At 42.2% G+C, this 12,183-nt stretch overlaps 1 protein-coding gene, 1 long non-coding RNA gene and 1 pseudogene across 4 annotated transcripts in view; 1 reads left to right on the top strand and 2 right to left on the bottom strand.

Moving 5' to 3' along the window:
* CHN2 (chimerin 2) overlaps positions 1 to 2,389 on the top strand; it is a 325,324-nt gene extending 322,935 nt beyond the window's left edge. For both annotated transcript variants that reach the window (XM_059933677.1, XM_059933676.1), the window contains one exon: positions 619 to 2,389. In XM_059933677.1, coding sequence (XP_059789660.1) covers positions 619 to 790 — 172 coding nt within the window. In that variant the 3' untranslated portion in view covers positions 791 to 2,389. The remainder of the gene's footprint in view (positions 1 to 618) is intronic.
* The window catches only part of LOC132371911 (uncharacterized), a 179,184-nt gene that overhangs the window by 41,544 nt on the left and 125,457 nt on the right, over positions 1 to 12,183 (bottom strand). For both annotated transcript variants that reach the window (XR_009505008.1, XR_009505007.1), the window contains one exon: positions 4,110 to 4,219. This is a non-coding gene — a long non-coding RNA (uncharacterized LOC132371911). The remainder of the gene's footprint in view (positions 1 to 4,109; positions 4,220 to 12,183) is intronic.
* Positions 9,312 to 10,501, bottom strand: LOC132371477 (major facilitator superfamily domain-containing protein 1-like; annotated as a pseudogene).

Here is a 12,183-nt window from a genome sequence, read left to right as displayed (position 1 = left end):
CCCTAATGATTAGTGATGAAATGACGATTTTCAATTCCAACAATAATCACTGCTCCAAGACCTCATCCTGTGGGAACCAGAAGTAATGTCCAACTGCTTTTTCGTTTGGCCACATTCCAGCCATTTCCCAGTCCCATGATGATGGCTTGACCTTTTTCCTCAGGCACTAGCCCTGCCAGCAGACAGGGAATCTGCCCTCAGCTTCCTGGTTTGCCAGCACACAGACCAGTAGACAGCGACAAGAGGGAAAAAAAGACATCCATACAAGCCTAGACTAAATCTGTATGCACTATGGGCCACCTAATAATATACTGCCCCTTTAAACCAATATTCCCTCAATGAGAGTTCCACGTTTATTTAGTAAGAAGGACCGATTTTATAATTTTGAAAAGTGTGTCTATACCAGATTGACTTAGTAGTTCACTTCTACTGGCTGAGGGCAATGTCAATAATCTAAAACTTTTTTTAGTCAGAAAATTCCCTTTTAAAAAAATACTTCTCTATAATTCCAATTCTCAATTTTCTTTTGCAAATTCCCAAACCAGAGAAGTTCATAATCAGTATACAAATCCACCCTCCAGTCTGTATAATGCCTCTGTGTATATGTCTGTCTTGCAGGGTGACTCTGAATGAAAAGGACAATTTCATGAATGCTGAAAATCTGGGGATTGTATTCGGGCCCACGCTGATGAGGCCCCCTGAGGACAGTACCCTCACCACCCTCCATGACATGCGGTACCAAAAGCTGATTGTGCAGATTTTAATAGAAAACGAAGATGTTTTGTTTTAATTCACCAGGGAAGTGAGCTGAATGGCCCCAGACCCATCTAAGTTGATAAGGCTAAAGAAATAAAAACATCTTTTACACTTGATTTGTTTTCCAAACAAGTGGCGGAATTTCCTGGACCACAGAGGATCGCCATGTCGGCTCTTGTGTCTCATAGACACTGGCCCCCTCCACAGGAGAACAGCAAGGATGAAGGTGAGAAAAAGCCCTCGCCTGGGTCTTTGCTGTGCTTTGTATGTCTGTTTTGCTGGAAGAGTGATTAATAAATCTTTCTTTAACTTATTAAAAAACAACGTAGACCTTTAAACTTCAGTCTTATCAGTAATAAAAGGGAACTTAATTCATAGAGGTACTTGATACAGTTATACATTTTCCACTGACAAAAAGAAGACAATTCTATGTTAAATGTTAAATGAAACTTATATTGTAAAATGTATTTTTATTTTAGCTGCAAGAATGTTACTTTATTTTAGCAAATAGAACTCAATGCAGTGCATTGATTATTACCCTGTGTACCTTGTCCTGCCTTCTTGCTGTGATCCCTGAAAAGTTTACCATGAATGCAGTATTATCTTGACATACCTCTGTCCTTATCAGTGCTTTGCAATGAAATTTCACCTCCCACCTCTGTCCCTGCTTTTGATAGTTTTTGCTGTTAAGCACTGGCATTTTGCTGTCGTGCGGTGTATGTTTATAGCAATTGTAGGATTGTCTGAAACATCCACAAATTTTCTTTCCATAAAAATTTTGTGAAATCCCAAAGTATGTTCTGGAATTGGTCATAGTCTTTCCATATCATGTGTGTACATCACAGAACATGCAGAACATGGTCATTTTACATAAAATGATTTGGAAACACTGGTTATATCTGGGCCATGTAAAAAGTTAGCACTTCTTTCTTTTCAGGCAAGCATTCTGAATTCATCTGTTAATGTCAAGTTGCATTTTCGCCACATTTCTGTATTTATGAAAAGTGAATCTGCAGTCGTTGATTTTTTTCATTTTTGTTTTATAAACAAGCCTGTTTTTTAAAGAATGAATGTTTGGTTTTTACAAATGTGTGTTCCTCCTTGATCAAAGTAACTCTGATGGATAATAATTTCATATGATTTGATTACTATAGTTCTATCTTATTGGTTATATTTATCTATCTTAGCATGAGCTTTCCACACCAAGATTTCTATATTTTGTAACATAGGTAAAATATTCAAAACGTCAAAAACTGTCAATCAATTTTTTTTTCTTAACCCCAACTACAACGTCTTTTCCTCTGATTATCTGAGATGATTCATGTCATTATACTCACTAGTCTTGTTTCAGAGTGACCAGAAGAGAATTACTGTGTGGTAAGTGAGCTGAAAGGGGAGAGGGCAGTGCAGTTGTCATCCTAGAAAGTCCCGAGGGCTATGTGGATGGACTCTGCTGGCACACGGGGGTCAGAATGGTTCTACTTGGTCCCTGCTAGTTTCGTTCCTCCCAACTGTACAGATTTGTTTGTTGTAGCTTATGTACTTCTTGATACTGTCAAAAAATTATCTGGAAATGGTTTTATTTTGTGAAGTGATCAATACTTTGTAATTTATGATAGTGTAAATGGAAGGAAAAGCATTAAATGTATTAAATTCTTCTGTCTATCATTTTGGAAGACGTGAAGGAAATTGATGTTGGGGGAAAGGGGGGCAGAATATTCAAAACACTGCTCCCAGATGGATTGTGGGCAATAAAGTGTCTACCATCACCAAGACGTGATGAAAAAACAAACAAACAAACACCCCACGGAGTCCACACCTCCTGGCCCCTCTCCCTCCTCCAGCTTCCTCCTGAGGAGCCTGCCTGCAGTTAAGATTCCAATACTCCAGCTTCCCTTTCTATAAAGACCCATTGTGTTTGTTTATGTCCTTCATTGAGAGATGTGGTGCTTAGAGCAGATCACCCTGGGCAACTTGCAGGAGGGCAGAAAAAGAGAAAGACTTGACTTTGAATAGCAGATCTGCCTCTTATCAGCTGCATATGACCTTGGGAACGAGTTCGCTTATCTGAAAAACTGGGTTTGGAAATATTCTGATTGGGACACCTTAGATGAAATGATGATCTAAAGTAATTAGTCATGGTTACTTCTTATTATCATCATTATTTTAAGAATGATGACTTAGGAGGGGAAAGGATATAACATGAGGTGGAAAGGAAAGCACATGAGAGAAAAGGATTTGTCCCAGGTTAAATCCAACTCCGAGTAATAATAAGGGGTATTATTATAACGGGCTCTATAATGTGTAATGAGGTTCACTTGACTCCTTTTCTCGAATGTGATTACAACACCTGATCCCCTCTACCTGCCTTTAGTCTGAAGCCTGCTCACCCATGCCTATCTTCCCCACCATCTGGCAGCCTGACGTGGCTCCTCTTACCTGGCTTGAAATTCCTGCCATTGAAATAACTCTAGTAGTTAGACCTGAAAGGAGGCAGCGTTGTTTCCAGAACCCACTGTTAAATTGCCCACAGGTGGGTTGTGGGAGACAGGACAGGGCAGTGTGGGTGGGGGAAGACCTTTTTCTTTCTCCCGTTAACATAAATGGGCACCTGGTCTCCAAGCTCGGAAGGGGCCTGGTGCAGAATTTCAAGAACAGCAGCCTGGAAGGGACGAGGGAAGGGAGATACGGGGAGTTGAGGAAAGTCACATTCCACTATAGGTGTGTTGCCTGGGCCATCCTGCCTCCAACTGAAAACCCAACTCAGGTAGCTTACAAATTCCCAAGATCTATCAATCCCCAAATTTACAGTCAATCTTTTGATTTTTAAAAATGTAATGTTCATTAATTTTCAACCAACATTTATCAAGCACTTATTAATGGGCCAGACACTGTGAATACTGGCAAGGAAAAGGTTTATCTCACTGGAAAAATTAAATAATAAGTTTAGTTTGGCTGGAGAGCGAAAGCTGGTCATGCTAGGGATTTTGGACTCTAACATAAAAGGCGCTGGTGCTACAAATTTTTTTTTTTAAATAAACTTAATTTTGGAGTAGTTTTATATTTACAGAAAAGTTGCAAAGATACTACAGAGAGTTCCTGTGTACTCCTCACCCACTTTCCCCTAATGTTAACATCTTATATAACCACAGTACATTTATTTAAACCAAGAAACCAACATTAGTACATTACTATTAACTGAACTCCAGGCTTTATTTGGATTTTATGAGTCTTCCGCTAATGTCCTTTTTCCGTTCCAGGATACAGTCTAGGACACCACATTGCCTTTAGCATTCATGGGTTTTAAGAAACAAATGACACAATCTTGTTTACATTTTTTAAAGATCACTTACTTGACTGTGGATCCATCAGAGAATATGCAGGCAGATGGGCGTAGTGAAGGTAGATGCAGGGAGTCACTTGGATGTTCGTTGTTGTCATTATAAGTCTAAGGTGATGTAGCCTGGATCAGGTGGTAGCAAGGCAGAGATAAATAGACAGAACTGAGTTATATTTAGGAGGCAGAGTTGAAAACGTTTGGTTATAGATTGGATTAGAGAATCAAGGACGACTCCCACACTGCTTAATTTGACAACTGGATAATATTTCTTGAAATGAACACAAAGAGAGCCAGAGGTTCTTGAGGAGGGGTGGAAAAAGTAAGGAGGATGATGAGTTCCATGTTGGACATGATGAACTAGAGATACCTGTGAAATTTCCAGGAAGAGATATTTCATGAGCAATTGCACTAACAGACCCAAGCTGGAGGTAGGAATTTAGGAGCGACACCAGAGGTACTAATTGGAACCAAGGTAATAATTGAATAAGAGTGCCCAGGGACCCAGAACAGAGAAATACAGGAGAGGCCTGATTCAAAGTTCTCTAGAGCACCAACATTCAGGAGAGAGGATGAGAAGGAGAAGAGGGCAAATGAAGTCCATTTTGATGAAATATAGAGGGTTTCATGAGTGTGGTTCAGAAAGACTCTTTCCTTGTCTTCAGGTTCGTTTCACAATGTGCTAGTCCATTTCGTTGTTCCCCTTCGATGTATTTTGCTACATGCGAGGCACCATGTTAGACCCTATGCTTTGGAGGGGTTTGCTTCATTGGATGCTTTGTAAATGCAAATAAGCCAGGGTCATTTTTTTCCTGAGTTGAAAAGATATTATCATACTCAAGGACCTCCTTCATTGCCTTCTACTGCCATTTGTACATACTTCTAATCCATCGGTTATCACAAAGTATTGCAATTGTGTGTCCATCTGTCTCCCACTGAATTACAGACTCCGTGGGATCAAGAATGGTGGACACCACATGCTGGTCAGGCACACTCCTACTCATCCTGCAAGTCTCAAGTCGAAGTTTCCTCTCTGCTGAGACTTTCCCTGGCTTCCCCAGGCAGAGTACGTAGGTGCCAGCCGTAAACACATGAAAGCACGGAAAGTTCAGAGAACTCTCCAGAGTTGGGTTTAACCAGCACATGAAATGTGAGGGAAGAGGAGGGGGAATGAGATTAAACAAGCAGGTCTGTGCCAGGGAATAAGGAACCTTGTGTGCCAAGTATGAGTCAAACTTAGAAAGATTGGTCTGGTGACACATGGAGGATAGGCCAGAGGATGTAAGATTAGAAAGACAGAAGCTAATCAAGAAGATGTTATAGGCAACAAACTGAACTTGACTCCCAATAGGAGGGATGGAGAAGAGTCATGATAAGAGAGATATTTAGGGGGTTTAGGGGGTTGTCAGGACTTACTGATTTGATGCCATGATTGAACAGATGAAGTCACAAATGACACCCTCATTTCTGGTTTTTACAATTAAATGACTATTTAGGAAGATAAAAGAATACAGGAAGGAAAGGGGGTTCAGCAGGGAGAAATCATGGGTTCAGTTTGCAGGATGCATACGGTGTTAATGGTTCACCCATGTAAAAATGTCTAGCAAATGGCTGAACACATGGTTTTGGAGCTCAAGAAAGAAGTATGAGATCAGACTGTATAGTCAGCTGAAATAAAGAAGACCAATAATAGGTCCCTGGGTAACAATAAAGTCTGAGGAACAGGCAAAGTTAGAGAACTTTGAAAGGAAGGTCAGAAATGGCCAGAGGAGGAAGCAGAGAGTCAGGAGTGTAAGAAGAAAGCAGAGAAAGATAGAACCTCAAGGATGGAGAAGATGATACTGCTACAGATGATAAGGTGGGGCTTCCCTGGTGGCGCAGTGGTTAAGAATCCGCCTGCCAGTGCAGGGGACATGGGTTCGAGCCCTGGTCCGGGAAGATCCCACATACCGCGGAGCAACTAAGCCCATGCACCACAGCTACTGAGCCTGCACTCTAGAGCCCGCGAGCCACAACTACTGAGCCCACGAGCCACAACTACTGAGCCCACGTGCCACAGCTACTGAAGCCTGCACACCTAGAGCCCGTTCTCCACAACAAGAGAAGCCACCGCAATGAGAAGACTGCGCACCGCAACACAGGGTAGCCCCTGCTCGCTGCAACTAGAGAAAGCCCACTCACAACAACAAAGACCCAACACAGCCAAAAATAAAAAAATAATAATAATAATAAAAATTTAATAAAGTGACCGTTATAGTTTGTTGGACTTATAAATTGAAAAAAAAAAAAAAAAAAGGATGATAAGGTGATGAGTCCCCTTTGGATATAGTAACTAAGGAGTCCCTGTAACTTAACGGGAGCTTTTCAGTGAGGACAATGTAGTGCACAGCACATTGCTAAACCTTTACAGTGAATGGGGTTAAAGAAAGAAGATAAAACCTGTATTTTTAAAGAAAAACCCATAAAGCTCTCCTTTCATAAGCTTATAAACCTCATATGTATGATAAATCATCCACGGGAGCAAATTTTTCATTGCTGCCGAAAATTTATAACCTTAACATACTTTCTTGAAAAACTGTGTACTTCAAAATGCTCTTAAAGAGTTAAGCAAGTATTACTGGAATAGATTTTTGATCACTCAAATTACCTGATTTTTTTCTATGTCCTAATTTACACAATGGGTATAATCTTGGTTTGTTCTAGTTCCCTAATCTGAAAATGGGCACAATAACAGAGTACCTCATCTCCCCTTCTTGTCAGAGTGCCTCTACGCAAGGATCCATTGAGATCCTGAATATAAAAACTAAAAGCTCAGTATAAACTGGATAGTAATGTACAAATGTTGATTATTGTACGCAGGACCATCCTTAGGTAGGGCAAGCCCAGGTTAGTCCATAATTGGCAGGTTTGGAGGATGTGGAGGCATGGGACTGGAGCAGGGCATTACTGCCAGGGGCAACGTAGGGCTGCAAGAATCAGAAGCTCAGGCCAAACAGCCCACCAAGGAGAGATGCTCAGACTCCAAAGTCTAAGCAGAAAACACGTGTGACAAGGCAAAAATAGACCACTTTAGGCCAGGAATTCAGGAATTGAGTGCCATGGATCAAGTGAGGAATAAGCGTGTGTGTGTGTGTGTGTGTGTGTGTGTGTGATATGGGTTCTTTCCCACAGGGGTCACATGCTAAAACCCATCAGGTTTTATGGGCCAACAGGTTCTTGACTCTTGGAATGGTCAAGATGATCACCTTGGAACAATCAGGAACAGTCACAAAGTCCCAAGTCCCAAGTCCATGGCAAGGTCAATATAATACCAACAGCCTATACAGACCGCTGCTTGAGCATGGATTACTGACTTCTAATAGTAAGGAGATGATCATTAACCTCTAAGAAGCACTAGATTCATCCGTCAGGAAAGTATCTGTTGCACATAATATGAAACTATGATGCAAAGGGCTTCAACAATAGGGACATTAATTATCTCAACAAGGAATCCAAATGTAGGGCATCTCCAAGATTGGTTCTGTCTTTCTTTCTATTCCATCATGCTCGGTTTATTGGCATTTTCCTCAGGCTTTGACAAACGTCGTATAAGAAGATGGCTTCAAGGAGAAGCAGGACAATGTCTTTCTCATCCTGCATGTCCCATTTAATAGCTAAGAAATCCTTCCCTCGACATATATTCCCTCACAACACCTTGGCCAGAATTGCATAGCATGTTTATGGCTAAACCAGTCACTAGCAAGGGGAATGAGATTACCATGATTAGTTTAGGTCAGTGTGGCACGAAGTATAGTCCCTTGGCCAGCAACACCATGGCCTGGGACTTGTTAAAAATGCAACTTCTCAGGCCTGAATCATTGACTGGGGCTGGGGCCTCACAATCTGTTTTTTGTCCCAGTTTACTCTCCTTTTTATTTATGCATCATTCAAAAAAATATTTATTTTGTGCCTACTTTGTGATAGGCACTATCAACACAATCATTATTAACATATCAGAGATAGTTTCTGCCCTCATGGAGCTTACAACCTAAAGAAAGAGACACCCACACATACCTCATCACAAATTCTTCATGATAAACTGAGGTAAGCTAAGAAGAAAAAGTACAGGGGTTTTCAAAGATCACAGGAATTTTAGAAGAACTTGATATAGCCTGAAGGGTCTGGAAGAGTTTCCACAGGAAGAATGGTTCCCAGTGGGGGGCTAAAATTTTCTGTCGTAAATCCTATGAAACCAGGTTGTTAGAGAATCCTGGCTAAAATACTCTAAGCAAAGGGAGCAGCATGGACAAAGCCCCTGAGGAGGGAAGAGATGTGACCAATTTGAAAAAAATGTAAGCAGCTCACTGTAGCTGAGGCACAGAGGTAGTGGAAAGAGGAAGGCAAGGACCAGACCACACAGGCCCTCCACAGCAGCAGACTTTTCCCAACTGGTAAGGCCTACTTTCAACACCCATGGGCTAGAACAGTCACATGGCAGTCAAAGCCTAAAGAATTAACAACTGAATAATGACACAATACACCATAAATCAGAAAAAAAATGGATGTAAATAAACTTACCCTGAATAAGGAATGCACTTTCAAGCTGTTCTAAAACCTTTAAGCATACAGTATTACGCCATGTACTTCAAACTGAGACAGGCTGGGCCCTGGGCCCTGGGCCCTGGGCCCCTTTGCTGCAGTGCTTGTACCTGGACACACGTCTCCTGGAGCAACAGAATACAAAGAAACTATAAGGGACTAAAAATAACTGTGTGCATGTGCAGTTGGGGCACATTATGGACAAGATACAAAAAGACCAAAAAAAAAAAAATCCCTTCTACTCCCTCAAAAGCTTTTTTTTTTTTTTGCTTTAAGATAAAGAAAAGGCCATATCCCTATGATACTCTTTGTGAAAATTATCTCAGTACGAGATCCAAAGATTTCCATTATTCACTGTCCGTACTCAAAATCAACCTCATGTACCAGGTACAATTTTCTAAACTTCACCACTGATGAACCTATCCCAAAGTAGAATTCTTCAGCAATACAAAAGACACAGGATAAAACAGTCCTCAGAATTATACTTTAAGTGTATTCAAAATATAAATATAATAACTCTCCAGACCCTTATTTTTCCTAACAACTAAACTCTAAATTTGAAAAAAAAAAAAAAAAAAAAGGACTTTTTCAAACCAATGATGTGTGCAGCCCATTCTCAAGACACAGTCATTTAAACTTCTCATTCTGCATGAGAAAGTTTTGTTTCTTCCCTTTGTTTTGCAGAATAATTTAGGTTCCCACCTTGGATATGATTCACCAAGTGGAGTAAGACCACAGATAACAGTGACAAAGAAACACAGGCAATGGAGAAAACTTCCAAAAACAAATATCCCCGAGTATCCAATATCATGCCAGCAATGATGGAAATGAGGGCCAACCCAAGATTCTGAATGGGCTGCATGAAGCCATATGCGGTTCCCAGTTGATGTTCAGGAACGACAAACGCCACCATTGGCCACAATGCACAGGCAAGCAACGAATAGTAGAGTCCCAGGAGACACATAGCAAGCCAAGTGTTCCACAGCATAAAGGCCAGCATCATGTGGGAAGCAAGCGTGGTCACCACTGCACACAGATGATGTTACTTCCTGTTTTATCCACCAGGAGCCCAAACATTATACTGTTAATATCACTCGCTGTCTGGGAGAAAAATCCAAATTTCTCTGTAAAGAAATCTTTCCTAAGTCCAATGAAAGGGAACACGGCAACATAATAGCAGACACAGGTGATAAATATGAACCACAGGGGTAAGGAGAAGTCCTTCACATCAGTCAACTTAATAACTTCACCTGTTTTTCTTTGTTCTTTATGAAGGATTCTTTCCGCTGTCTGATCCAAACAAGCAAGGGCCAAGGCACGGACTAGTGAAAGAATACATGTTATATCCCCAGTCATAAGTGTGACCCCAAGGGTTGTGTGACCAGCAGAGCCCAAGGAAGCTTAAACCTTAGAATGCAGCCAGCTCATGAGGTTCATGTTTACCGTTCTTCCAATTCCAGCCATGCTAAACTGGAGTCCAACTTACACCAAACACCAAGTTTAATTCTTTGCCTTTAAACCAACTCACAGCATACGTATTCTGGGCAACTGCTAAGGACTCCCCACCCATCCCAAACATAACCGTCCAAAGTCCATCGGCCAAAAAGCATTAAATATTCCACCCAGAGCAAAAACAAATAGCAACTAAAAATAATGGTGCCCCATTGTATTCCAAATGCTTGGTCTATCAAAAAGCCACCAAAGAAACACAAAACTACATTGGGCCAAGAACACCAGGCATACCGCAGCATGAATTTCGTGGTATTCACCTGCATATCCTTTTAATCTGAGTCTGAGGGTCAGCAGGATTATCATAGCCGAAGCCAAGGAAGGAAGCACCAGCAACAGCACCAAAAGCCTGTGCGCCAGGAACTGGGGTCGCAGAGGTCCGGCAGCCCCCCGCGGGGCAGCGGGGCGGCGGGGGCTCCTGTGCTGGCGTCGTCTGGGCCGCCTGGCAGCGCCCTCGCTTCCTCCTCCTCCTCCTCCCCCGCTCCCCCGGGCCGGCGGCGGGAGACCGAGAGATGCCCGTGACCGCAACTCCCGGAGGAAGCCGCCGCCAGAGCCCCGCGAAAGCTGTGCTCACGTGACCGCGGTCGTTCATGTGATGCTTCACAATCTTTTTAACAAGCCCTTCAGGTGATTCCAATGCAGGATAAATTTGAGAACTGGTTTAGAACAGTCAGGGTTTCACCTGAACTGGGGCTAAATCCACCCTTTCCGAGGTGTTTGGATACCTGAAGAAACTCAGGACTTATTAATGAAGAAGGAGAAATAGTTTTGTAGCATTGGGAAGGATGTTCAAACTTTCAGAGGCTGAATAAGACCCTCCACATCCACAGACCACGGTCCCCAAAGGACTGTCACCTCCATAACCATGGAACCACCTCTATCTCTAAAATGACACTGTCTGACCTGTAAACTTCGTGAAGGCAGGAATTGGTCTACTTTGCTCACCAGTCTACCCCTGTCCCTAACTGGCACTATGCCTCGCATACAGTAGGCACTCAAACATTTTCTAAATTAATAGAATAATCCTTCTACAAATATTCAAATATCCTATAATATTTTGGTGTCATGGAGGAGGGGGTGATTCTAGAAGCAGAAGAATCTGAAAATGCATATTGACTCGTCTACCATTTAGAGTTCTGTCCAATATCTGAACCCTTCGGTTACTGAGGATTAACTCACCTAATCTTCACCATATTCTCTCTCCTTCTATCCAGTAGGCATGATTAAGCCTCAAAATAATTGTTTGGAGAATCTGAAGATCTAAGTCTCTAGTTCAATTGCCTGTTACACAAGTTCAATTGCAGGTTACAACCCCCTTGTTTCAATCCTGCCTCTTATCACTTTCTGATAGTATAATTTGGGAAAGTTACTTTACTTCTTAAGCCTCAGTTTCCTTGTCATTTTAATGAACTAGTGTCGGTACATATTCCGTGAAGTAATTGTGAGGCTTAAGATAATCTACGTACAGCACTCAGTAGAGTATTTGGGTCACACAGTAAGACAAATGTTTGTCTAAAAACTCAAGAGCTGTGGGAAAGTTTTATGAGAATGCTTACGCTATTAGTAAGCATTAGTAACCTTTCTTCAGTTACAGGGCATCACTTATCGCTGCCTAGCAAATTATAGGGGGATTCTAGCAGTTTACTGCCCAATGGGTTTTTGAAGCCAAGCCACACCTGCCCTGTGCTGTGATGTGGTGGAAAGCCATCATGGGAGCCCTACAAGAGCACTGAATTTAGAGCCACAAGATCTGGCTCGGTCCCAGATCAAGGCTTCCAACATTTCTGAGCCCCAGGTTTCTCCCCTCTGAAACTTGAAAATTAATGCCTGCTTGCCTGCCCGAGCCACCAACCTCACAGGTGATCACTGAGGCCAGATGGCATGGGAGCAGGTGTGGAGGTGCTGCGACTCACCTTCACACCACCAGGTCCAGCTTCAGTGCTTGTGCTCCCCCCCAGAGTGCTCTCCCTGGAGCCCCATCAACCTCACTGCAGCTTTGGGTC

The sequence above is a fragment of the Balaenoptera ricei genome, chromosome 9, assembly GCF_028023285.1.
Source record: "Balaenoptera ricei isolate mBalRic1 chromosome 9, mBalRic1.hap2, whole genome shotgun sequence".
NCBI lineage: Eukaryota > Metazoa > Chordata > Mammalia > Artiodactyla > Balaenopteridae > Balaenoptera > Balaenoptera ricei.
This window is presented reverse-complemented; position numbering and strand designations above follow the sequence as displayed.